The sequence below is a fragment of the Scyliorhinus torazame genome, chromosome 13, assembly GCF_047496885.1.
Source record: "Scyliorhinus torazame isolate Kashiwa2021f chromosome 13, sScyTor2.1, whole genome shotgun sequence".
Classification (NCBI taxonomy): Eukaryota; Metazoa; Chordata; class Chondrichthyes; order Carcharhiniformes; family Scyliorhinidae; genus Scyliorhinus; species Scyliorhinus torazame.
In genome coordinates, this window is record NC_092719.1 from 96,605,409 (window position 1) to 96,633,081 (window position 27,673).

The following is a 27,673-nucleotide window of genomic DNA, read 5'->3' on the forward strand; positions in this document are numbered from 1 at the left end:
GGAATTTCTTGCCCAGTGAAGCAGTAGAGGCTCCTTCATTAAATGTTTTTAAGATAAAGATAGATAGTTTTTTGAAGAATAAAGGGATTAAGGATTATGGTGTTCGGGCCGGAAAGTGGAGCTGAGTCCACAAAAGATCAGCCATGATCTCATTGAATGGTGGAGCAGGCTCGAGGGGCCAGATGGCCTACTCCTGCTCCTAGTTCCTATGTTCTTATGATCTAGATGGACCACACCCCAGGTTCTAAAAGAGATAGCTGAGGAAATTGTGAAGGCATTGGTGGTGATCTTTCAGGAATCACTAAAGGCAGGGAGGATCCCAGAGGACTGGAAAACGGTTAATGTAACACCACTGCTTAAGGTGGGAGGGAGGCAGAAGACAGGAAATTATAGGCTGGTTAGCCTGACTTCGGTCATTGGTAAGATTTTAGAGTCCATTATTAAAGATGAGATTGCGGAGTACTTGGAAGTGCAATGTAAAATAGGACTGAGTCAGCACAGCTTCATCAAGGGGAGGTCATGTCTCACAAATCTGTTAAGAGTTCCTTGAGGAGGTAACAAGGAAATTAGACAATGGAGAACCAGTGGACGTGATCTATTTAGATTTCCAAAAGGCTTTGACAAGGTGCCGTATAGGAGGCTGTGAAATAACTTATGAGCCCATGGTGTTAAGGGTAAGATACTGGCATGGATAGAGGATTGGCTGACTAGCAGAAAGCAGAGTGGGGATAAAGGGGACTTTTTCAGGATGCCAGCCGGTGACTAATGGTGTGCCTCATGGGACTATGCTGGGACCACAACTTTTCACAATAGACATTAATGTATATTGATTAATGAAGAAGGAACTGAGGGCACTGTTGCTAAGTTTTCTAAGATATGCAGAGGGACAAGTAGTATTGAGGAAGCAGGAGGACTGCAGAAGGACTTGGACAGGTTAGGAGAGTGGGCAAAAAAGTGGCAGGTGGAAAAGTGTGAGGCTATGCACTTCAGTAGGAAGAATAGAGGCATAGACTGCTTTCTAAATGGGGAAAAAGCTTTGGAAATCAGAAGCACAAAGGGACTTGGGATCCTTGTTCACGATTCTCTTAAGGTTAACATGCACGTTCACTCGGCAGTTTGGAAGGCAGATGCAATGTTGCCATTCGTGTCGAGAGGGCGAGAATACAAGACCAAGGATGTACTTCTGAAGCTGTACAAAGGTCTGGTCAGACCCCATTTGGAGTACTGTGAGCAATTTTGGGCCCCGTATCAAAGAAAGGATGTGCTGGCCTTGGAAAACGTCCAGAGGAGGTTCACAACAGTGATCCCTGGAATGAAGAGATTGTCATATGAGGAGCAGCTGAGGACTCTGGGTCTATACTCGTTGAGAGTTTAGCAGGATGAGGGGGGATCTTATTGAAACTTACAGGATACTGCAAGGCCTGGATAGAGTGGATGTGGAGAGAATGTTTCCACTTGTAGGAAAAACTAGAAGAGGACACAATCTCAGTGGTTATGGGGAGAAAGCAGGAGAATGGGGATGAGAAAAATATCAGCCATGATTGAATGGCGGAGCTGACTCGATGGGTTGAGTCGTCTAATTCTGCTCCTGTGTCTTATGGTCTTGCCTATTCCCACCCACTCCTGGCTTCTCTCCCACATTCTATCTTCCGTAAGCATTAGATCATCCAAAACTCTGTTTTCCGGGTCCTTACTCACACCAAGTCCCATTCCCCCATCACCCCTGTGATCAGAACAAAGAACAAAGAAAATTACAGCACAGGAACAGGCCCTTCGGCCCTCCCAGCCTGCGCCGATCTAGATCCTTCATCTAAACCTGTCTTCTACTTTCCAAGGATCTACTTCCCTCTGTTCCCCGCCCTTTATATATCTGTCTAGATGCATCTTAAATTATGTTATCGTGCCCGCCTCTACCACCTCCGCTGGCAAAGCGTTCCAGGCATCCGCCACCCTCTGCGTAAAAAACTTTCCACGCACATCTCCCTTAAACTTTCCCCCTCTCACCTTGAAATCGTGACCCCTTGCAATTGACACCCCCACTCTTGGAAAATGCTTGTTGCTATCCACCCTGTCCATATCTCTCATAATTTTGTAGACCTCGTGTTCGCTGACCTACTTTGTCTCCTGGCCAAAACACACCTCAATTTTCAAAATCTCATCCTTGTTTTCTAATCCCTTCACAGCCTTGCCCTCCCTATCTTCCTCCAACCCCACAACCCTCCAAAATATCTGCACTAATATCTCCCCTAATTCAGGCCTCTCACCTATTGTGTTGGGAGCTCTGGATCCGTGGAACACATACAGGCCACCAACACTTAAAATAGTGCAACATAGAACATAGAACATAGAACGACACAGCGCAGTACAGGCCCTTCGGCCCACGATGTTGCACCGAAACAAAAGCCATCTAACCTACACTATGCCATTATCATCCATATGCTTATCCAATAAACTTTTAAATGCCCTCAATGTTGGTGAGTTCACTACTGTTGCAGGTAGGGCATTCCACGGCCTCACCACTCTTTGCGTAAAGAACCTACCTCTGACCTCTGTCCTATATCTATTACCCCTCAGTTTAAAGCTATGTCCCCTCGTGCCAGCCATTTCCATCCGCGGGAGAAGGCTCTCACTGTCCACCCTATCTAACCCCCTGATCATTTTGTATGCCTCTATTAAGTCTCCTCTTAACCTTCTTCTCTCCAACGAAAACAGCCTCAAGTCCATCAGCCTTTCCTCATAAGATTTTCCCTCCATACCAGGCAACATCCTGGTAAATCTCCTCTGCACCCGCTCCAAAGCCTCCACGTCCTTCCTATAATGCGGTGACCAGAACTGCACGCAATACTCCAAATGCGGCCGTACCAGAGTTTTGTACAGCTGCAACATGACCTCCTGACTCCGGAACTCAATCCCTCTACCAATAAAGGCCAACATTCCATAGACCTTCTTCACAACCCTATCAACCTGGGTGGCAACTTTCAGGGATCTATGTACATGGACACCTAGATCCCTCTGCTCATCCACACTTCCAAGAACTTTACCATTAGCCAAATATTCCGCATTCCTGTTATTCCTTCCAAAGTGAATCACCTCACACTTCTCTACATTAAACTCCATTTGCCACCTCTCAGCCCAGCTCTGCAGCTTATCTATGTCCCTCTGTAACCTGCTACATCCTTCCACACTGTCGACAACACCACCGACTTTAGTGTCGTCTGCAAATTTACTCACCCACCCTTCTGCGCCTTCCTCTAGGTCATTGATAAAAATAACAAACAGCAACGGCCCCAGAACAGATCCTTGTGGTACGCCACTTGTAACTGAACTCCATTCTGAACATTTCCCATCAACCACCACCCTCTGTCTTCTTTCAGCTAGCCAATTTCTGATCTACATCTCTAAATCACCCTCAATCCCCAGCCTCCGTATTTTCTGCAATAGCCTACCGTGGGGAACCTTATCAAATGCTTTACTGAAATCGATATACACCACATCAACTGCTCTACCCTCGTCTACCTGTTCAGTCACCTTCTGAAAGAACTCGATAAGGTTTGTGAGGCATGACCTACCCTTCACAAAGCCATGCTGACTATCCCTGATCATATTATTCCTATCTAGATGATTATAAATCTTGTCTCTTATAATCCCCTCCAAGACTTTACCCACTACAGACGTGAGGCTCACCGGTCTATAGTTGCCGGGGTTGTCTCTGCTCCCCTTTTTGAACAAAGGGACTACATTTGCTATCCTCCAGTCCTCTGGCACTATTCCTGTAGCCAATGATGACATAAAAATCAAAGCCAAAGGTCCAGCAATCTCTTCCCTGGCCTCCCAGAGAATCCTAGGATAAATCCCATCAGGCCCCAGGGACTTATCTATTTTCAGCCTGTCCAGAATTGCCAACACCTCTTCTCTACGTACCTCAATGCCATCTATTCTAATAGCCTGGGTCTCAGCATTCTCCTCCACAACATCATCTTTTTCCTGAGTGAATACTGACGAAAAATATTCATTTAGTATCTCGCCTAACTCTTCAGACTCCACACACAACTTCCCATCCCTGTCCTTGACTGGTCCTACTCTTACCCTAGTCATTCTTTTATTCTTGACATACCTATAGAAAGCTTTTGGGTTTTCCTTGATCCTTCCTGCCAAATACTTCTCATGTCCCCTCCTTGCTCGTCTTAGCTCTCTCTTTAGATCCTTCCTCGCTACCTTGTAACTATCCATCGCCCCAACTGAAACTTCACACCTCATCTTCACATAGGCCTCCTTCTTCCTCTTAACAAGAGATTCCACTTCTTTGGTAAACCACGGTTCCCTCGCTTGGCACCTTCCTCCCTGCCTGACCGGTACATACTTATCAAGAACACGCAGTAGCTGATCCTTGAACAAGCTCCACTTATCCAGTGTGTCCAACACTTGCAGCCTACTTCTCCACCTTATCCCCCCCAAGTCACGTCTAATGGCATCATAATTTCCCTTCCCCCAGCTATAACTCTTGCCCTGTGGTGTATACTTATCCCTTTCCATCCTTAACGTAAACGTCACCGAATTGTGGTCACTGTCCCCAAAGTGCTCACCTACCTCCAAATCCAACACCTGGCCTGGTTCATTACCCAAAACCAAATCCAATGTGGCCTCGCCTCTTGTTGGCCTGTCAACAAACTGTGTCAGGAAACCCTCCTGCACACACTGTACAAAAAACGACCCATCTAATGTACTCGAACTATATCTTTTCCAGTCAATATTTGGAAAGTTAAAGTCTCCCATAATAACTACCCTGTTACTTTCGCTCTTATCCAGGATCATCTTCGCCATCCTTTCCTCTACATCCCTAGAACTATTTGGAGGCCTATAGAAAACTCCCAATAGGGTGACCTCTCCTTTCCTGTTTCTAACCTCAGCCCATACTACCTCGGAAGATGAGTCCCCATCTAGCATCCTCTCCGCCACTGTAATACTGCTCTTGACTAGCAGCGCCACACCTCCCCCTCTTTTGCCTCCTTCTCTGAGCTTACTAAAACACCTAAACCCCGGAACCTGCAACATCCATTCCTGTCCCTGCTCTATCCATGTCTCCGAAATGGCCACAACATCGAAGTCCCAGGTACCAAACCATGCTGCCAGTTCCCCTACCTTATTTCGTATACTCCTGGCATTGAAGTAGACACACTTCAAACCACCTACCTGAACACTGGCCCCCTCCTGTGACATCAAATCTGTGCTCCTGACCTCTATACTCTCATTCTCCCATACCCTAAAACTACAATCCAGGATCCCATGCCCCTGCTGCATTAGTTTAAACCCGCCCAAAGAGCACTAACAAATCTCCCCCCCAGGATATTTGTGCCCCTCATGTTCAGATGTAGACCATCCTGTCTGTGGAGGTCCCACCTTCCCCAGAAAGAGCACCAGTTATCCAGAAATCTGAATCCCTCCCGCCTGCACCATCCCTGCAGCCACGTGTTTAAATGCTCTCTCTCCCTGTTCCTCATCTCATTATCACGTGGCACGGGCAACAACCCAGAGATAACAACTCTGTTTGTTCTCGTTCTGAGCTTCCATCCTAGCTCCCTGAAAGCCTGCCTGACATCCTTGTCCCCTTTCCTACCTATGTCGTTAGTGCCAATGTGGACCACGACTTGGGGCTGCTCCCCCTCCCCCTTAAGGACCCGGAAAACACGATCCGAGACATCACGTACCCTTGCACCTGGGAGGCAACATACCAAACGTGAGTCTCTCTCGCTCCCACAAAATCTCCTATCTGTGCCCCTGACTATCGAGTCCCCAATTACTAATGCTCTGCTCCTCTCCCCCTTCCCTTCTGAGCAACAGGGACAGACTCCGTGCCAGAGGCCCGTACCCCATGGCTTACCCCTGGTAAGTCGTCCCCACCCCACAAGTATCTAAAGCGGTATACTTGTTTCTCAGGGGAACGACCGCAGGGGATCCCTGCACTGACTGCCTCTTCCCAGTCCCTCTTACCGTTACCCATCTATCTCCAATCTTTGGTGTAACTAATTCCCTGAAGCTGCTATCTATGACCCCCTCTGCCTCCCGAATGATCCAAAGTTCTTCCAACTGCAACTCCAGTTCCCTAACTCGGTCTTGGAGGAGCTGGAGATGGCAGCACTTCCTGCAGGTAAAATCAGCAGGGACACTAACGGCATCCCTCACCTCAAACATTCTGCAGGAGGAACTTTGCACTCCCTTCCCTGCCATCCCTCTAACTTTCACTATTTTATTAAGTTAGAAACTGTTGAACATACTTTCACTGTGGGTTAATACAATGTTAGATTAAACTAAAGACCTATGCCTGTCCGAACCATTCCATGCACTCAGCACATGGTGAGGATCTGTGCTGTAAGCTCTGTCCTTGTTGGAGGCTGCACCCCAATGAACGGGAACTCTGATGCCCTCTGTCTATATTGTGAGTGTGCTCTAACTGGTGATTGGCTGCGGTGTTGTGTGTGTTGATTGGTCTTGCTGTGTGTCCATCAGTGTGTGTGTGTCTGCACCATGATATACTGGTGTATATTACGACATCACCTATCCAATCACTTCAACACTGGTGGCTGCGCCTTGAGTTGCTGAGGCCCTGAGCTCCCTCATTAACCAATCTTTAATTGTTTGTCCCAGGATCTCCTTGCATGATTCAAACAAAATTTGTTTGATTGCTCCTCTGAATCACTTCGCTATATTTCAGTGTGAAAGTCACAATATAAATGCATATAGCTGTTGTAAGTGGGCTGTGATGGAGCAGCGAGGTGCGTTGGCCTACCTTCCCACACGCGTTACAATACTGGCGCCTCCATGTCAAGGTGAAGTCACTTGCACAGATCATACACATCATCGTTCGGTGGCTTGGGATCAGCATTGACGGTTTGACACCCAGGCCACTCTCAGTTTTCACAGGGGTAAGCTGGAGGGAGAGTACACAGCAAAACTGTCATTAATTTACAAAGATCCTGAGACCCAAACTGACAGAAGGAGGTGCTGAGGACGAGAGGTTGCAGTTAGATAGGAGTACATGAGCAGAGAGGCCATGGCTTTGAACAGGCTTGGAGTTCAGAGGGCAATCCTTCTGCCCCAAACCAAGACTTGGTTTGTTACTCTTGTGGGGTGAGTCTCCATGATATTTCAGGCAGTTCAATAAAAAACATTCCAGCCATGTTGTTTTTAGCCTTGATTCTTTTCTTACTGGCTGCTGTATAAACACAATGGCCTTTAGGATTTCATGATCTAATCTGCAGTAGTTTGAATCTGTTTACTAAAGTTCTCAGCTTCTGCACCATCTTTAATGTTTTTCCTGACTCTCTGATTCTGCAGGGCCTCCTTTGAGAATGATTTAAAGCTTGAAAATCCTCCAGCGATTGGGGATCACCCATCACTTGTCAGACATATCTAGAGGTCTCTTCGACGAACGGTTGCCACCGCCTGGTGAACCCTTGAGCCAACCCCCTTAGAACGAACTTAATCCGCTCTAGCTTTATAAACCCTGCCATGTCATTTATCCAGGTCTCCACCCCCGGGGGCTTGGCTTCTTTCCACATTAACAATATCCTGCGCCGGGCTACTAGGGACGCAAAGGCCAAAACATCGGCCTCTCTCGCCTCCTGCACTTGTGCAACCCCAAATATAGCCAACCCCCAGCTTGGTTCGACCCGGACTCCTACTACTTTTGAAAGCACCTTTGTCACCACCATCCAAAACCCCTGTAGTGCCGGGCATGACCAAAACATATGGGTATGATTCACTGGGCTTCTCGAGCACCTCGCACACCTATCCTCCACCCCAAAAAACTTACTGAGCCGTGCTCCAGTCATATGCGCCCCGTGTAATACCTTAAACTGAATCAGGCTTAGCCTGGCACACGAGGACGACGAGTTTACCCTGCTTAGGGCATCTGCCCACAGCCCCTCCTCGATCTCCTCCCCCAGCTCTTCTTCCCATTTCCCTTTTAGTTCATCTACCATAGTCTCCCCTTCGTCCCTCATTTCCCTATATATATCTGACACCTTACCATCCCCCACCCATGTCTTTGAGATCACTCTGTCCTGCACCTCTTGTGTCGGGAGCTGCGGAAATTCCCTCACCTGTTGCCTCGCAAAAGCCCTCAGTTGCATATACCTGAATGCATTCCCTTGGGGCAACCCATATTTCTCAGTCAGCGCTCCCAGACTCGCGAACTTCCCATCCATAAACAGATCTTTCAGTTGCGTTATTCCTGCTCTTTGCCACATTCCATATCCCCCATCCATTCCTCCCGGGACAAACCTATGGTTGTTTCTTATCGGGGACCCCCCCAAGGCTCCAGTCTTTCCCGTATGCCGTCTCCATTGTCCCCAAATCTTCAGTGTAGCCACCACCACCGGGCTTGTGGTGTAGTTCCTCGGTGAGAACGGCAATGGGGCTGTCACCATAGCCTGTAGGCTAGTCCCCCTACAGGACGCCCTCTCTAATCTCTTCCACGCCGCTCCCTCCTCCTCTCCCATCCACTTACTCACCATTGAAATATTAGCGGCCCAATAATACTCACTTAGGCTCGGTAGTGCCAGCCCCCCCCTATCCCTGCTACGCTGTAAGAATCCCTTCCTCACTCTCGGGGTCTTCCCGGCCCACACAAAACCCATGATGCTCTTTTCAATCCTTTTAAAAAAAGCCTTCGTGATCACCACAGGGAGGCACTGAAACACAAAGAGGAATCTCGGGAGGACCACCATCTTAACCGCCTGCACCCTCCCTGCCAGTGACAGGGATACCATATCCCATCTCTTGAAATCCTCCTCCATTTGTTCCACCAACCGCGTTAAATTTATCCTATGCAATGTGCCCCAATTCTTGGCTATCTGGATCCCCAGGTAACGAAAGTCCCTTGTTACCTTCCTCAACGGTAGGTCCTCTATTTCTCTACTCTGCTCCCCTGGATGCACCACAAACAACTCACTTTTCCCCATGTTCAATTTATACCCTGAAAAATCCCCAAACTCCCCAAGTATCCACATTATTTCTGGCATCCCCTCCGCCGGGTCTGCCACGTATAGTAGCAAATCGTCCACATACAAAGATACCCGGTGTTCTTCTCCTCCTCTAAGTACTCCCCTCCACTTCTTGGAACCCCTCACCGCTATCGCCAGGGGCTCAATCGCCAGTGCAAACAATAATGGGGACAGAGGGCATCCCTGCCTTGTCCCTCTATGGAGCCGAAAATATGCAGATCCCCGTCCATTCGTGACCACGCTCGCCATCGGGGCCCTATACAACAGCTGCACCCATCTAACATACCCCTCTCCAAAACCAAATCTCCTCAACACCTCCCACAAATAATCCCACTCCACTCTATCAAATGCTTTCTCGGCATCCATCGCCACTACTATCTCCGTTTCCCCCTCTGGTGGGGCCATCATCATTACCACTAACAGCCTCCGTATATTCGTGTTCAGCTGTCTCCCCTTCACAAACCCAGTTTGGTCCTCGTGGACCACTCCCGGGACACATTCCTCTATTCTCATTGCCATTACCTTGGCCAGGATCTTGGCATCTACATTTAGGAGGGAAATAGGTCTATAGGACCCGCAGTGTAGCGGGTCCTTTTCCTTCTTTAAGAGAAGCGATATCGTTGCTTCAGACATAGTCGGGGGCAGTTGTCCCCTTTCCTTTGCCTCATTAAAGGTTCTCGTCAATACCGGGGCGAGCAAGTCCACATATTTTCTATAGAATTCGACTGGGAATCCATCCGGTCCCGGGGCCTTTCCCGCCTGCATGCTCCTAATTCCTTTCACCACTTCGTCTACCTCGATCTGTGCTCCCAGTCCCACCCTTTCCGGCTCTTCCACCTTGGGAAATTCCAGCCGACCCAAGAAGCCCATCATTCTCTCCCTCCCATCCGGGGGTTGAGCTTCATATAATTTTTTATAAAATGTCTTGAACACTCCATTCACTCTCTCCGCTTCCCGCTCCATCTCTCCTTCCTCATCCCTCACTCCCCCTATTTCCCTCGCTGCTCCCCTTTTCCTCAATTGGTGTGCCAGCAACCTGCTCGCCTTCTCCCCATATTCGTACTGTACACCCTGTGCCTTCCTCCATTGTGCCTCTGCAGTGCCCGTAGTCAGCAAGTCAAATTCTACATGTAGCCTTTGCCTTTCCCTGTACAGTCCCTCGTCCGGTGCTTCCGCATATTGTCTGTCCACCCTCAAAAGTTCTTGCAGCAACCGCTCCCGTTCCTTACTCTCCTGCTTCCCTTTATGTGCCCTTATTGATATCAGCTCCCCTCTAACCACCGCCTTCAACGCCTCCCAGACCACTCCCACCTGGACCTCCCCATTATCATTGAGTTCCAAGTACTTTTCAGTGCACCCCCTCACCCTTAGACACACCCCCTCATCTGCCATTAGTCCCATGTCCATTCTCCAGGGTGGGCGCCCTCCTGTTTCCTCCCCTATCTCCAAGTCTACCCAGTGTGGAGCGTGATCCGAAATGGCTATAGCTGTATACTCCGTTCCCCTCACCTTCGGGATCAACGCCCTTCCCAGCACAAAAAAGTCTATTCGCGAGTAGACTTTATGGACATAGGAGAAAAACGAGAACTCCTTACTCCTCGGTCTGCTAAATCTCCACGGGTCTACACCTCCCATCTGCTCCATAAAATCTTTAAGTACCTTGGCTTCTGCCGGCCTCCTTCCAGTCCTGGACTTCGACCTATCCAGCCCTGGTTCCAACACCGTATTAAAATCTCCCCCCATTATCAGCTTTCCCATCTCTAGGTCCGGAATGCGTCCTAGCATCCGCCTCATAAAATTGGCATCATCCCAGTTCGGGGCATATACGTTTACCAAAACCATCGTCTCCCTCTGTAGTTTGCCACTCACCATCACGTATCTGCCCCTGTTATCCGCCACTATAGTCTTTGCCTCGAACATTACCCGCTTCGCCACTAATATAGCCAACCCCCTGTTTTTCGCATCTAGCCCCGAATGGAACACCTGCCCCACCCATCCTTTGCGTAGCCTAACCTGGTCTATCAGTTTCAGGTGCGTTTCCTGTAACATAACCACATCTGCCTTAAGTTTCTTAAGGTGTGCGAGTACCCGTGCCCTCTTTATCGGCCCGTTCAGCCCTCTCACGTTCCACGTGATCAGCCGGGTTGGGGGGCTTCCTACCCCCTCCCCTTGTCGATTAGCCATCCCCTTTTTCCAGCTCCTCACCCGGTTCCCACGCAGCTGTATCTCCCCCAGGCGGTGCCCCCCCCACCCATCCCCTCCCATACCAGCTCCCCCCTCTCCCCAGCAGCAGCAACCCAGTAATTCCCCCCCGCTAGATCCCCCGCTAGCGTAATTACTCCCCCCATGTTGCTCCCAGAAGTCAGCAAACTCTGGGCGACCTCGGCTTCCCCCCGTGACCTCGGCTCGCACTGTGCGACGCCCCCTCCTTCCTGCTTCTCTATTCCCGCCATGATTATCATAGCGTGGGAACCAAGCCCGCGCTTCTCCCTTGGCCCCGCCCCCAATGGCCAACGCCCCATCTCCTCCACCTCCCCTCCTCCCCCCATCACCACCTGTGGAAGAGAGAAAAGTTACCACATCACAGGATTAGTACATAAAACTCCTCTTTCCCCCCTTTTTAACCCCCCTCTTCGCCCCCCACATTCGCCCCACCACTTTGTTCAAACGTTCTTTTTAATAACCCGCTCATTCCAGTTTTTCTTCCACAATAAAAGTCCACGCTTCATCCGCCGCCTCAAAGTAGTGGTGCCTCCCTTGATATGTGACCCACAGTCTTGCCGGTTGCAGCATTCCCAATTTTATCTTCTTTTTATGAAGCACAGCCTTGGCCCGATTAAAGCTCGCCCTCCTTCTCGCCACCTCCGCACTCCAGTCTTGATATACGCGGATCACCGCGTTCTCCCATTTACTGCTCCGAGTTTTCTTTGCCCATCTAAGGACCATTTCTCTATCCTTAAAACGGAGGAATCTCACCACTATGGCTCTGGGAATTTCTCCTGCTCTCGGTCCTCGCGCCATCACTCGGTATGCTCCCTCCACCTCCAACGGACCCGCCGGGGCCTCCGCTCCCATTAACGAGTGCAGCATCGTGCTCACATATGCCCCGACGTCCGCTCCCTCCGCACCTTCAGGAAGACCAAGAATCCTCAGGTTGTTCCTCCTTGCGTTGTTCTCCAGTGCCTCCAACCTTTCCACACATCGTTTCTGATGTGCCTCATGCATCTCCGTCTTCATCACCAGGCCCTGTATGTCGTCCTCCTTCTCGGCTGCCTTTGCCTTCACGACCCGAAGCTCCCGCTCCTGGGTCTTTTGTTCCTCCATTAGCCCTTTGATCGCCTGTAGTATCGGGGCCAACAGCTCTTTCTTCATTTCCTTTTTGATCTCTTCCACACAGCATTTCAAGAACTCTTGTTGTTCAGGGCCCCATGTTAAACTGCCACCTTCCGACGCCATCTTGGTTTTTGCTTGCCTTCCTTGCCGCTGTTCTAAAGGATCCACTGCAATCCGGCAACTTTCTCCTCCTTTTTTCATCCGTATCCAGGGGGGATTCCCTTCTGGTTTACCGCACAGTGTTTTTAGCCGTCAAAATTGCCGTTGGGGCTCCTACCAAGAGCCCAAAAGTCCGTTTCACCGGGAGCTCAGCTGGTCATCGCCGCACCCGGAAGTCCCTGCACCTAGGTGATCCCTGCATGCGAGCTGGCCATTCCATCACATGGTTCCACCGAGCCCTTGGGGTGGCGGGGATGGAGATACTGGAGCAGTGAGCGCCGGCTGTATTGGAGTCTGTGGCCACATCCTCTCTCCCGACCCTCTGATCAGCACACCCACCCCTGCAGCGCCCCCTCTGCAGCCAGCCTTTTGACAGAGCTTCCTTCACACCCTTCTGACAGAGCACCGAGGAAGGGTGTCTACCTTTCTGGCCTTATGGGCCCTACCGCTACATCTAAGTCGATCCCCAGGCGGTACATCAGGAGTGGAGACAGCCTGCTTGCGATTCTTGCCCTGTGACCCTTTTGGAGGCCGTCTTCTGGGGCGACTGGGCCTGGATGTGGGTACCAGCTGCCGTGGAGCCGCCCTATTTTGCCCGCTGGCCATGTGGTGTGCCAAGGACGAGGGGTGGGGGAAGGAGTCCGAGGTGCTGTGGTGTTTCGGCACCTCCCCATCGCCTCCTCCTCCCTCGGGGTGCCTTATGGCCCCCTGGCTACTGTACGGGACGGGGATGCGAGCGGAGCTAACCCCTAACGCTCCCCGCCATCTGCCACGGCCAGTCTTGGTGGCCCTCTCCCATCTCAACGAGATGGCCATGCTCGCGGCCATGGAGCACAGAGTGGACCATCTCCCTCTGCGACTGGGCCACCTCCCTCGATGTCTGCGCCAGGACGGCCAGTGCCTGGGCAATGCTGCCCACGATCTCAGTGATGACCCGTTGTGACTGGTACATGGCTGCCTTTGGCAGGGCAGCCTGTCAACAAAGAACAAACAAAGAACAAAGAAATGTACAGCACAGGAACAGGCCCTTCGGCCCTCCAAGCCGACCATGCTGCCCGACTAAACTACAATCTTCTACACTTCCTGGGTCTGTATCCCTCTATTCCCATCCTATTCATGTATTTGTCAAGATGCCCCTTAAATGTCACTATCGTCCCTGCTTCCACCACCTCCTCCGGTAGCGAGTGCCAGGCACCCACTACCCTCTGCGTAAAAAACTTGCCTCCTACATCTACTCTAAACCTTGCCCCTCTCACCTTAAACCTATGCCCCCTAGTAATTGACCCCTCTACCCCGGGGAAAAGCCTCTGACTCTCCACTCTGTCTATGCCCCTCATAATTTTGTAGACCTCTATCAGGTCGCCCCTCAACCTCCTTCGTTCCAGTGAGAACAAACCGAGTTTATTCAACCGCTCCTCATAGCTAATGGCTTCCATACCAGGCAACATTCTGGTAAATCTCTTCTGCACCCTCTCTAAAGCCTCCACATCCTTCTGGTAGTGTGGCGACCAGAATTGAACACTATACTCCAAGTGTGGCCAAACTAAGGTTCTATACAGCTGCAACATGACTTGCCAATTCTTATACTCAATGCCCCGGCCAATGAAGGCAAACATGCCTTATGCCTTCTTGACTACCTTCTCCACCTGTGTTGCCCCTTTCAGTGACCTGTGGACCTGTACTCCTAGATCTCTTTGACTTTCAATACTCTTGAGGGTTCTACCATTCACTGTATATTCCCTACCTGCATTAGACCTTCCAAAATGCATTACCTCACATTTGTCCGGATTAAACTCCATCTGCCATCTCTCCGCCCAAGTCTCCAAACAATCTAAATCCTGCTGTATCCTCTGACAGTCCTCATCGCTATCTGCAATTCCACCAACCTTTGTGTCGTCTGCAAACTTACTAATCAGACCAGTTACATTTTCCTCCAAATCATTTATATATACTACAAAGAGCAAAGGTCCCAGCACTGATCCCTGTGGAACACCACTGGTCACAGCCCTCCAATTAGAAAAGCATCCTTCCATTGCTACTCTCTGCCTTCTATGACCTAGCCAGTTCTGTATCCACCTTGCCAGCTCACCCTTGATCCCGTGTGACTTCACCTTTTGTACTAGTCTACCATGAGGGACCTTGCCAAAGGCCTTACTGAAGTCCATATAGACAACATCCACTGCCCTACCTGCATCAATCATCTTAATGACCTCCTCGAAAAACTCTATCAAGTTAGTGAGACACGACCTCCCCTTCACAAAACCATGCTGCCTCTCACTAATACGTCCATTTGCTTCCAAATGGGAGTAGATCCGGTCTCGAAGAATTCTCTCCAGTAATTTCCCTACCACTGAAGTAAGGCTCACCGGCCTGTAGTTCCCTGGATTATCCTTGCTACCCTTCTTAAACAGAGGAACAACATTGGCTATTCTCCAATCCTCCGGGACATCACCTGAAGACAGTGAGGATCCAAAGATTTCTGTCAAGGCCTCAGCAATTTCCTCTCCAGCCTCCTTCAGTATTTTGGGTGGATCCCATCAGGCCCTGGGGACTTATCTACCTTAATATTTTTTAAGACACCCAACACCTCGTCTTTTTGGATCTCAATGTGACCCAGGCTATCTACACACCCTTCTCCAGACTCAACATCTACCAATCTCTTCTCTTTGGTGAATACTGATGCAAAGTATTCATTTAGTACCTTGCCCATTTCCTCTGGCTCCACATATAGATTCCCTTGCCTATCCTTCAGTGGGCCAACCCTTTCCCTGGCTACCCTCTTGCTTTTTATGTACGTGTAAAAAGCCTTGGGATTTTCCTTAACCCTATTTGCCAATGACTTTTCGTGACCCCTTCTAGCCCTCCTGACTCCTTGCTGAAGTTCCTTCCTACTTTCCTTATATTCCACACAGGCTTCGTCTGTTCCCAGCCTTTTAGCCCTGACAAATGCCTCCTTTTTCTTTTTGACGAGGCCTACAATATCTCTCGTTATCCAAGGTTCCCGGAAATTGCCGTATTTATCCTTCTTCCTCACAGGAACATGCCGGTCCTGAATTCCTTTCAACTGACACTTGAAAGCCTCCCACATGTCAGATGTTGATTTGCCCTCAAACATCCGCCCCCAATCTATGTTCTTCAGTTCCCGTCTAATATTGTTATAATTAGCCTTCCCCCAATTTAGCACATTCATCCTAGGACCACTCTTATCCTTGTCCACCAGCACTTTAAAACTTACGGAACTGTGATCACTGTTCCCGAAATGCTCCCCTACTGAAACATCTACCACCTGGCCGGGCTCATTCCCCAATACCAGGTCCAGTACCGCCCCTTCCCTAGCTGGACTGTCCACATATTGTTTTAAGAAGCCCTCCTGGATGCTCCTTACAAACTCCGCCCCATCTAAGCCCCTGGCACTAAGTGAGTCCCAGTCAATATTGGGCAAGTTGAAGTCTCCCATCACCACAACCCTGTTGTTTTTACTCTTTTCCAAAATCTGTCTACCTATCTGCTCCTCTATCTCCCGCTGGCTGTTGGGAGGCCTGTAGTAAACCCCCAACATTGTGACTGCACCCTTCTTATTCCTGATCTCTACCCATATAGCCTCACTGCCCTCTGAGGTGTCCTCCCGCAGTACAGCTGTGATATTCTTCCTAACCAGTAGCACAACTCGGCCACCTCTTTTACAGGTGTTGGGGACAGAGCATGCGGGGATATTAATTTCGGCCCATGCGCCCCAATGGCTGGAGATTCAGCTTAGATCAGGACAGGAGCAGAGGCCGGGGTGGGGGCTTGATTCGGGGTTGTTGGCAGATGGAGGTTTTTGTGAAAAGGTGCGGGTAGCGATTGAAGATTATGTGGAATTGAACCAGAATGGGAGGTGTCGACGGCCACCTTTTGGGAAGCACTGTCCGAGGGGAGATTATCTCGTTCAGGCTCATGTAGATAAGGCTCTGGTCAGACCCCATTTGGAGTATTGTGAGCAGTTTTGGGCCCTGTAGCTAAGGAATGATGTGCTGGCCTTGGAAAGGATCCAGAGGAGATTCACAAGAATAATCCCTCGAATGAACAGTTTGTCATATGAGGAACAGTTGAGGACTCTGGGTCTGTACTTGTTGGAGTTTAGAAGGATGAGGGGGGGATCTTATTGAAACACAGGATACTGCGAGGCCTGGATAGGGTGGACATGGAGAGGATGTTTCCACTTGTAGGAAGAACTAGAACCAGAGGACACCATCACAGACTGAAGGGACGATCCTTTAAAAATTTCTTCAGCCAGTGGGTGGTGAATTTGTGGAACTCTTTGCCGCAGAAGGCTGTGGAGGCCAAATCACTGAGTGTCTTTAAGACAGAGATAGATAGGTTCTTGATTAATAAGGGGATATGGGGTTATGGGGAGAAGGCAGGAGAATGGGGATGAGAAAAATATCAGCCATGATTGAATGGCGGAGCTGACTCGATGGGCTGAGTGGCCTAATTAGAACATAGAACATAGAACGATACAGCGCAGTACAGGCCCTTCAGCCCACGATGTTGCACCGACATGGGAAGTCAAAAAACAAAAGCCATCTAACCTACACTATGCCATTATCATCCATATGCTTATCCAATAAACTTTTAAATGCCCTCAATGTTGGCGAGTTCACTACTGTTGCAGGTAGGGCATTCCACGGCCTCACCACTCTTTGCGTAAAGAACCTACCTCTGTCCTATATCTATTACCTCTCAGTTTAAGGCTATGTCCCCTCGTGCTAGCCATTTCCATCCACGGGAGAAGGCTCTCACTATCCACCCTATCTAACCCTCTGATCATTTTGTATGCCTCTATTAAGTCTCCTCGTAACCTTCTTCTCTCTAACGAAAACAACCTCAAGTCCATCAGCCTTTCCTCATAAGATTTTCCCTCCATACCAGGCAACACCTGGTAAATCTCCTCTGCACCCGCTCCAAAGCCTCCACGTCCTTCCTATAATGCGGTGACCAGAACTGTACGCAATACTCCAAATGCGGCCGTACCAGAGCTGCACCATGACCTCATGACTCCGGAACTCAATCCCTCTACCAATAAAGGCCAACACTCCATAGGCCTTCTTGACAACCCTATCAACCTGGGTGGCAACTTTCAGGGATCTATGTAAATGGATCTCTGCTCATCCAGACTTCCAAGAATTTTACCATTAGCCAAATATTCCGCATTCCTGTTATTCCTTCCAAAGTGAATCACATTATATTATCTTCTCTACATTAAACTCCATTTTCCACCTCTCAGCTCAGCTCTGCAGCTTATCGATGTCCCTCTGTAACCTGCTACATCCTTCCGCACTGTCGACAACACCACCGACTTTAGTGTCGTCTGCAAATTTACTCACCCACCCTTCTGCGCCCTCCTCTAGGTCATTTATAAAAATGACAAACAGCAACGGCCCCAGAACAGATCCTTGTGGTACGCCACTTGTAACTGAACTCCATTCTGAACATTTCCCATCAACCACCACCCTCTGTCTTCTTTCAGCTAGCCAATTTCTGATCCACATCTCTAAATCACCCTCAATCCCCAGCCTCCGTATTTTCTGCAATAGCCTACCGTGGGGAACCTTATCAAACGCTTTAATGAAATCCATATACACCACATCAACTGCTCTACCCTCGTCTACCTGTTCAGTCACCTTCTAAAAGAACTCGATAAGGTTTGTGAGGCATGACCTCCCCTTCACAAAGCCATGCTGACTATCCCTAATCATATTATTCCTATCTAGATGATTATAAATCTTGTCTCTTATAATCCCCTTCAAGACTTTACCCACAACAGGCGTGAGGCTCACCGGTCTAGAGTTGCCGGGGTTGTCTCTACTCCCCTTCTTGAACAAAGGGACCACATTTACTATCCTCCAGTCCTCTGGCACTATTCCTGTAGCCAATGATGACATAAAAATCAAAGCCAAAGGCTCAGCAATCTCTTCCCTGGCTTCCCAGAGAATCCTAGGATAAATCCCATCAGGCCCCGGGGACTTATCTATTTTCAGCCTGTCCAGAATTGCCAACACCTCTTCCCTACGTACCTCAATGCCATCTATTCTAATAGCCTGGAGCTCAGCATTCTCCTCCACAACATTATCTTTTTCCTGAGTGAATACTGACGAAAAATATTAATTTAGTATCTCGCCTATCTCTTCAGACTCCACACACAACTTCCCACCCCTGTCCTTGACTGGCCCTACTCTTACCCTAGTCATTCTTTTATTCCTGACATACCTATAGAAAGCTTTTGGGTTTTCCTTGTTCCTACCTGCCAAATGCTTCTCATGTCCCCTCCTTGCTCGTCTTAGCTCTCTCTTTAGGTCCTTCCTCGCTACCTTGTAACTATCCATCGCCCCAACTGAAACTTCACACAGGCCTCCTTCTTCCTCTTAACAAGAGATTCCACTTCTTTGGTAAACCACGGTTCCCTCGCTCGACGCCTTCCTCCCTGCCTGTCCGGTACGTACTTATCAAGAACACGCAGTAGCTGTTCCTTGAACAAGCTCCATATATCCAATGTGCCCAACACTTGCAGCCTACTTCTCCAACCTACCCCTCCCAAGTCATGTCTAATGGCATCAAAATTGCCCTTCCCCCAGCTATAACTCTTGCCCTGCGGGGTATACTTATCCCTTTCCATCACTAACGTAAACGTCACCGAATTGTGGTCACTGTCCCCAAAGTGCTAACCTACCTCCAAATCTAACACCTGGCCTGGTTCATTACCCAAAACCAAATCCAATGTGGCCTCGCCTCTTGTTGGCCTGTCAACCCTCCTGCACACATTGTACAAAACACGACCCATCTAATGTACTCGAACTATATCTTTTCCAGTCAATATTTGGAAAGTTAAAGTCTCCCATAATAAGTACCCTGTTACTTTCGCTCTTATCCAGAATCATCTTCGCCATCCTTTCCTCTACATCCCTAGAACTATTAGGAGGCCTATAGAAAACTCCCAACAGGGTGACCTCTCCTTTCCTGTTTCTAACCTCAGCCCATACTACCTCGGAAGAAGAGTCCCCATCTAGCATCCTCTCCGCCACCGTAATACTGTTCTTGACTAGCAGCGCCACACCTCCCCCTCTTTTGCCTCCTTCTCTGAGCTTACTAAAACACCTAAACCCCGGAACCTGCAACAACCATTCCTGTCCCTGCTCTATCCATGTCTCGGAAATGGCCACAACATCGAAGTCCCAGGTACCAACGCATGCTGCCAGTTCCCCAACCTTATTTCGCATACTCCTGGCATTGAAGTAGACACACTTCAAACCACCTACCTGAACACTGGCCCCCTCCTGCGAAGTCAAATCTGTGCTCCTGACCTCTATACTCTCAATCTCCCGTACCCTAAAACTACAATCCAGGTTCCCATGCCCCTGCTGCATTAGTTTAAACCCCCCCAAAGAGCACTAACAAATCTCCCCCCCAGGATATTTGTGCCCCTCAGGTTCAGATGTAGACCATCCTGTCTGTAGAGGTCCCACCTTCCCCAGAAAGAGCCCCAGTTATCCAGAAATCTGAATCTCTCCCGCCTGCACCATCCCTGTAGCCACGTGTTTAATTGCTCTCTCTCCCTATTCCTCATCTCATTATCACGTGGCACGGGCAACAACCCAGAGATAACAACTCTGTTTGTTCTAGTTCTGAGCTTCCATCTTAGCTCCCTGAAAGCCTGCCTGACATCCTTGTCCCCTTTCCTACCTATGTCGTTAGTGCCAATGTGGACCACAACTTGGGGCTGCTCCCCCTCCCCCTTAAGGACCCGGAAAACACGATCTGAGACATTACGTACCCTTGTACCTGGGAGGCAACATAGCAAACGTGAGTCTCTCTCGCTACCACAAAATCTCCTATCTGTGCCCCTGACTATCGAGTCCCCAATTACTATTGCTCTGCTCCTCTCTCCCCTTCCCTTCTGAGCAACAGGGACAGACTCCGTGCCAGAGGCCCGTACCCCATGGCTTACCCCTGGTAAGTCATCCCCCCCACAAGTATCCAAAGCAGTATACTTGTTACTCAGGGGAACGTCCGCAGGGGATCCCTGCACTGACTGCTTCTTCCCAATCCCTCTTACAGTTACCCATCTATCTCCAATCTTTGGTGTAACTAATTCCCTGAAGCTGCTATCTATGACCCCCTCTGCCTCCCGAATGATCCGAAGTTCTTCCAACTCCAGCTCCAGTTCCCTAACTCGGTCTTGGAGGAGCTGGAGATGGCTGCACTTCCTGCAGGTAAAATCAGCAGGGACACTAACGGCATCCCTCACCTCAAACATCCTGCAGGAGGAACATTGCACTCCCTTCCCTGCCATTCCTCTAACTTTCTACCAAGATCTCGCTAACAACTAAATTAAATTTTTATAAGAAATAATAATAATATAATAAAATATGGTACTTACCTCAGCGCAAGGTTTCTCTGAATGTGAATGACACTTGCTCGCAGTATTTTGGGCTGTCCAATATTTTGCCTGCAATACCGGACGCATTCCCGTCACTATTCTCATGGAACACACCCCGACCCAACTCTTGTTAGACGGTTGACTCAAAGATTGTTCAGTATGTCAGGTCCGCGCTGCACGCTGGACACTACTACTGCAGGGTAGGGACATTATAGTATCCCACTCCTGACATTGACTTGTGGGCGGCACGGTAGCACAGTGCAAACCGGAGAACCCGGAGGAAACCCACGCAGACACGGGGAGAACGTGCAGACTCCGCACAGACAGTGACCGAAGCCGGGAATCGAACCTGGGATCCTGCAAGCAGTCCCGGGTGCACACCAGATAGTGCCCCAGGAGCCTCTTCACTAAAGTGCCAAACCGAGCTGAGTGCCTCTGGGATGGTTGGAGACAGCCGTGACCGAAAGCTGGCGTCTTCCCCGGATTCGAGGTCTGGGGTGTCATTGGATGCAGGTCAAGTGCTCCTGTCCGTATTTGTGTCCTCGTCATCACTGCTCACCACCTGTGGTTATGGTTGGGGGTGGGGAAACACCAGAAGGGCCCACTCCATCGCCAGCAGCTCCTCGAAGACACAAGACAAGTCACATGATTGCACCCAGGCTTGGGGTGTGTGTGTGTGTGGGGGGGGTTGAGGGGGAGTGGTGGTGTAGGTAGGAGACACATCTGCCATGGTTAACTGCAACTCAGCCGGGTCTCACTCCCTTGTCCGATGCAGACCTCCGCCTTGGCGACTGCCCTTTCTCCAGGCCCACCGACCATGTCTAGTGCCCCCATTTCTGCTGCGGTGAGGGGCTGCAGGTCCGGCGGTCCCCCTCCAGTCTTCTCCCTCTCACGGCAGTTATGAGCGAATTTCTCCTGGGCGTGGGGGAGCGGTGGGGAACAGAAAAGGCACAGAATTAGACAGTCATTTTGCATGCAGCCCAGGGGGTGGGAGGCTGGTAGCTTTAGTGGCCACGGTAATCAGCCATGGCGGCTGATATGGGTGCCGGCATGTGATGCTGGGTGGGGGCTCGGTCATCCTGCTGGTTGGTGAAGGGTTACGGATATGTGAGATGGTGGTTCGGCTAGGGGACAGTGCTGCCTACTCACCATGGCCATCCTGAGGGGGTCGTACAGTTTTTTCTGGCATTGCTGGCCAGTCCTAATGGTGTTGCCCATGACGCTCACGACCTCTGCCACTTGCTTCCAGGCACGGCAAACGGCGACAGCTGGCAGCCTCCTTCCCACCCCGGGGTACAGGGTCACCCACCTCTCCTCCACGGTGTCCAGCAGGTCTTGAGTTCAGCGGCGTGAAACAGGATGCCGCTCTCCTCACTGCCATCTTGTTTGCTGGGATGAGTGCGCGTGGAGAGTGGTGCGAATATGCGGCTGCAGCTTGTCAGCCTCCTGAGTGTCAATCCTGAACCCGGCACCGTTTCGCATCAGTCAAGTTCCACATGGCACCACTGCTAGCCTCTTTTCGGTCAGTGAATTGGTCCAGGTGTGGCGCCAATTTTGCTCTGGAGAAGTCCACTAATCCTGTCCCCAGTCTTTATATTTCTTTTGCAGCCTCTTTGTATTCTCCTCACTTAATTTCCTATGATGGCCAAACTTAGACACATTCCTCTCTGTCTCCTTGTCTAAGTCAGAGCATCGTAGCTTGAAGTAAGAGTGAGATGTTTAATGTGATCAGCATCAATATTGGGAAGATAAAAATGAAGGAAATCTCTGCTGCAGCACTCACCTCAGTATTCCCTCTCAACCCAGGGAATGTTGGCATCCTCTGGTAATCCTCCACTGCTTTGCTAATAGCAGCCAACCACTCATCACGCTCTGTGGAGGAACTGACAAGGAATAGAGAAAGGATAACATTAGAAAAGTCACTTGTCAAATAATGAGTTACTGCCATCTAATTCATTGTGACAAGTCATAGAACATGTAGAACATAGAACATACAGTGCAGAAGGAGGCCATTCGGCCCATCAAGTCTACACCGACCCACTTAAGCCCTCACCCTATCCCCGTAACCCGTCCTAACCTTTTTGGTCACTAAAGACAATTTATCATGGCCAGTCCACCTAACCTGCACATCTTTGGACTGTGGGAGGAAACCGGAGCACCCGGAGGAAACCCACGCAGACACGGGGAGAATGTGCAGACTCCGCACAGACAGTGACCCAAGCCGGAATCGAACCTGGGACCCTGGAGCTGTGAAGCCACAGTGCTATCCACTTGTGCTACCGTGCTGCCCCTGATATTTCCACATAATGATCATAAAATCCCTACAGTGCAGAAGGAGGCCATTTGGCCAAACGGGTCTGCACCGACTGTCATGATATCCACATTAACATATCATGGTGCAATCACACACACACACTGATGGACAGGTCGTTGGACCAACCAACACACACACAACATCGCAGCCAATCACCAGTGAGAGCACACGCACTATAAAACAGGGAACACCACAGTTCCCGCTCATTCTACAAGGAGATAGCTCAGAGCACAGAGCTCACAGCGTGCCACTCAGACATACACCATGTGCTGAGTGCCTCACCAAGATAGTGATAGGGCCGGGTCCACAGGTTAGCCGGTGAAGTACGAACCACAGCCAGAAGTTAATAGTTATTATTGTGCAGAACAATAAAGCAGAGTTGTACCATCTACAACCGTGTTGGTTTGTTTGTGTATCGGAACACCCAACACAACATGATACCAGGACTGGAAACTCGCCAGCGACTGTGAGACCTACCTGCATCTCTTCAGAAACCCGCCATCCTGTGCCATGGAAACCATCAGCCCGCCGCAGCCACTCCGGATTGCTGGAAATCTTGGCGTCAACTGGAAGCTGTTTAAACAGCGCTTCCAGCTCTTCCTAGAAGCCACAGACAGGGAGAATGCATCGGACACCAGGAAGATCGCCCTCCTCCTCTGCACGGCGGGTCAACATGCCATCCACATCTACAACTCCCTGGCATTCGCGGAAGACGAGGACAAGACGAAATACAAGACGGTCCTTCTAAAATTTGAGGAACACTTCAGCGTGGAAGTCAATGAGAGCTTCGAGAGGTACCTCTTCCAGCAGCGCCTGCAGGGTAAGGATGAGCCTTTTCAATCTTTTTTGACACACCTCCGTATCCTCGCGCAGTCCTGCGGCTATGAGGCCACCTCCGACTCCATGATTTGGGATCAGATAGCTTTTGGGGTCACCTCGGACACCCTACGCCAGCAGCTCCTCAAAATAATGTGCCTCACCCTAGCCACCGCCATCGAGACCTGCGTCCTCCACGAAAACGCGACCAGCCGGTACTTCCAAATCAAGGCGGCCGAATCGGCACGGCAGGGGTCCTACGAGACCGGGCGGGTCCAGTCGATCGAGTTCCTCCCGGCCCGCGGTCCGGACGAGGGCGGCCATTTTGCGCACTTTCAGACGCCTCCCGCGCTTGTATGCGCCAAAAGAGGGGACATCGACGCAGAGGGACGGGATGTGCAGGCGCGCTCTACGCACCGTGGATGCGCGGTGGCGCAATGAATGCCATGATGTCACGACGTGCAGCAACTGTGGATCCGCACACTTAAAGCGGCAATGTCCGGCCAAAGCGCGACAATGCCTCCGCTGTGGCAGGATGGGCCACGACGCTGCCTGCTGTCGAGCAGCTCAACCTGCCAACTCTCCGCAATTCCGCCAGCCTCACAGGGACGTGCGGGCCAGTCAGCCCCCATACACTGAGTCATACCCTGACGACATGCAGACCGGGGATACCGACGACCGGGAACCCTTCCACATTGCGGTAATAAACAAGAACTGGATGTCCCCAAGTCGGACCCACCAGCCAATGCCAGTGCACAGCATTAATCCGGGCGATGAATGGTGTGCCACCCTAACGGTCAACCGATCACCAATCACATTCCGCTTGGACATTGGTGCCTCCACCAATCTCCTTGCATGGTCAGCCTTCCACACCTTGAAGTTTAAACCACCGATTCTGTCATCCCACTGTCAGCTGGTTGATTATAACGGAAACGTTATCCCGGCCATGGGGTCCTGCCAGCTCGAGGTTTCACACAATTCACATACAGCCACACTGTCTTTGGAGATAGTTGGATCCTCGAAGGATTCTCTGTTAGGCGTGCAAGATCCTCCACCTCGTCCAGCGGGTACACACTGTCTCCAGAAGGCACGTCCGATTTCCCGGATGCAGACTTTAGGGCGCAGCTCCACTCGCTCCTCGCCCACAACCAGGAGGTTTTCGAGGGCATGGGCACACTGCCCTACACATACAGAATACGGCTCAAACCGGACGCCACCCCGGTCATTCACGCACCTCGTAGAGTCCCAGCACCACCCAAGGACCGCCTCAAGCAGCAGCTGCAGGACCAAGGAGTGCTTTCCCGGGTCATGGAGTCAACGCCATGGGTCAGCTCCATGAAATCACGAGCGAAATGGCCCGGGCAAAAATATTCACCAAGCTTGATGCCTAAAAGGGTTTTTAGCAGATTCAGCTGGATCAGTCCAGCAGGAAGCTGTGCACTTTCGTCTCGCCATCCGAGGTGTTCCATTGTATCATGGAACAGATGATGGAGCGTGTCTTTGCACGGATACAAGATCAGGGCCTGCACCTCAACCGAGCCAAGTGCTCTTTTGGCCAGACTGAGCTAAAGTTTCTGGGGGACCACATATCCCGGTCAGGGGTGTGGCCGGATGCCGACAAAGTGGCAGCCATCGCAGCCATGCCGCAGCCGGCAGACAAGAAGGCAGTGTTACGCTTTCTCGGGATGGTCAACTTCCTGGGGAAGTTTATTCCCAACCTTGCCTCGCACATAACGACTCTTCGCCACCTGGTCAAGAAGACAACTGAATTCCAGTGGCTGCCCGCACACCAGAAGGAATGGGAGGAGCTCAAGATCAAGCTCACCACCTTTGGCGTATTGGCGTTCTTCGACACCACTCGGGACACAAAGATCTCGACTGATGCCAGCCAGTCCGGCATTGGGGCGGTACTCCTGCAACGGGACGACACTGCATCATGGGCCCCGGTCGCCTATGCTTCGCGGGCCATGACCCCCACAGAACAGCGCTATGCGCAGATTGAGAAGGAGTGCCTAGGTTTGTTGACCGGCATCAACAAATTCCACGATTATGTGTATGGTCTTCCGCAGTTCACTGTGGCGATCGACCATCACCCCCTGGTCGGCATCATTCAGAAGGACCTCAACGATATGACCCCTCGCCTCCAGCGCATTCTGCTCAAGCTCCGGAGGTACGACTTCCAACTTGTCTACACCCCGGGAAGGGACCTCATCATCGCGGATCCTCTGTCCAGGGCAGTGAACACACTGCCCAAATCGAGGGGCTCGTTTGTCAGGTCGACGCACAAGTAGCCTTCACATCGCCCTATCTGCCGGCTACTAATGCACGTCTGGCCCACATTCGCCATGAGACTGCGGCTGACCCCCTTCTACAGCGTGTAATGCGCCACATGACAGAAGGATGGCTCAAGTGGCAGTGCCCACAATTCTACAATGTCCGGGATGACTTGGCCGTCATTGATGGTGTCCTCCTAAAGTTGGACCGGATTGTGATCCCACACAGCATGCACCGGCTCGTCCTCGAACAACTGCGCGAAGGTCATCTTGGTGTTGAAAAGTGCAGGCGGAGGGCCCGAGAAGCAGTGTATTGGCCGGGCATCAGCGACGACATCGCTAACATGGTGCTCAACTGCCCCACCTGCCAAAGGTTTCAGCCGCCGCAACCCCCTGAGACACTTCAGCCCCATGAGTTGGTCACGTCCCCCTGGGCAAAGGTGGGTGTGGACCTCTTTCATGCGCTCGGCAGGGACTAAGTCATTATAATTGACTACTTTTCTAATTATCTGGAGGTCATACGCCTGCACGACATGACATCATCAGCTGTCATCCGAGCATGCAAAGGAACCTTCGCTCGCCATGGAATTCCGCTCACCGTCATGTCTGACAACTGGCCCTGTTTTGCGAGCCAAGAATGGTCTTCTTTTGCCGCTTCATACAACTTCACACACATGACGTCCAGCCCTCTGCATCCCCAGTCAAATGGCAAGGCGGAAAAGGGCGTCCATATCGTGAAGCGGCTCCTCTGCAAGGCAGCTGATCCCGGGATCTGACTTCTGTTTAGCCCTGCTGGCCTATCGCTCGGCCCCACTGTCTACAGGCCTCTTGCCAGCCCAGCTGTTGATGGGTCACACCCTCAGGACCACTGTGCCGTCCATTCATGATCCTGAACCCGACCATGCTCCAGTACTGAAAAGGATGCAACAGCAGCGCGTTCAGCAGAAGGTGGCACATGACGCTCGGGCATCTGATCTTCCTGCCCTGGCGCCTGGAGTCAACGTCCGCATCCACCTACCGGAGGGTGGCTGGTCGGCAACCGCCGAGGTTCTCTGCCGCGTGGCTCCCCGCTCGTTCCTGGTTCGCATGCCTGATGGCTCCATTCGCCGGCGTAATCGGCGAGCCCTTAGGCTGCTTCCGCGCTCGCTACGTGATCATGCACCGGTGCCACGCCCTCCTGTTGTCCCTGATGTCGACTTCGTTGGGCTTCCTGCCACTCTGCATTTTCCTCTCTCGCCCGTGGCCAGGCCCATTCCTCAGCCGGTGGATCCTGACCCACCCTTGAGGCGGTCAACCCAAATTCGTCACCCACCTGATAGACTGGACTTATGAGCCTGTTAGCACATTGGACTCACTGAAT

At 50.8% G+C, this 27,673-nt stretch overlaps 1 protein-coding gene across 1 annotated transcript in view; it reads right to left on the reverse strand.

The window, feature by feature from the left end:
• LOC140388201 (FYVE, RhoGEF and PH domain-containing protein 5-like) overlaps positions 1-27,673 on the reverse strand; it is a 1,404,405-nt gene that overhangs the window by 581,360 nt on the left and 795,372 nt on the right. The window contains exons 14-15 of the mRNA XM_072471982.1: positions 22,694-22,793; positions 6,785-6,925 (exon numbers count right to left, since the gene is read on the reverse strand). Of these exons, the coding sequence (XP_072328083.1) occupies positions 6,785-6,925; positions 22,694-22,793 (241 nt within the window). The remainder of the gene's footprint in view (positions 1-6,784; positions 6,926-22,693; positions 22,794-27,673) is intronic.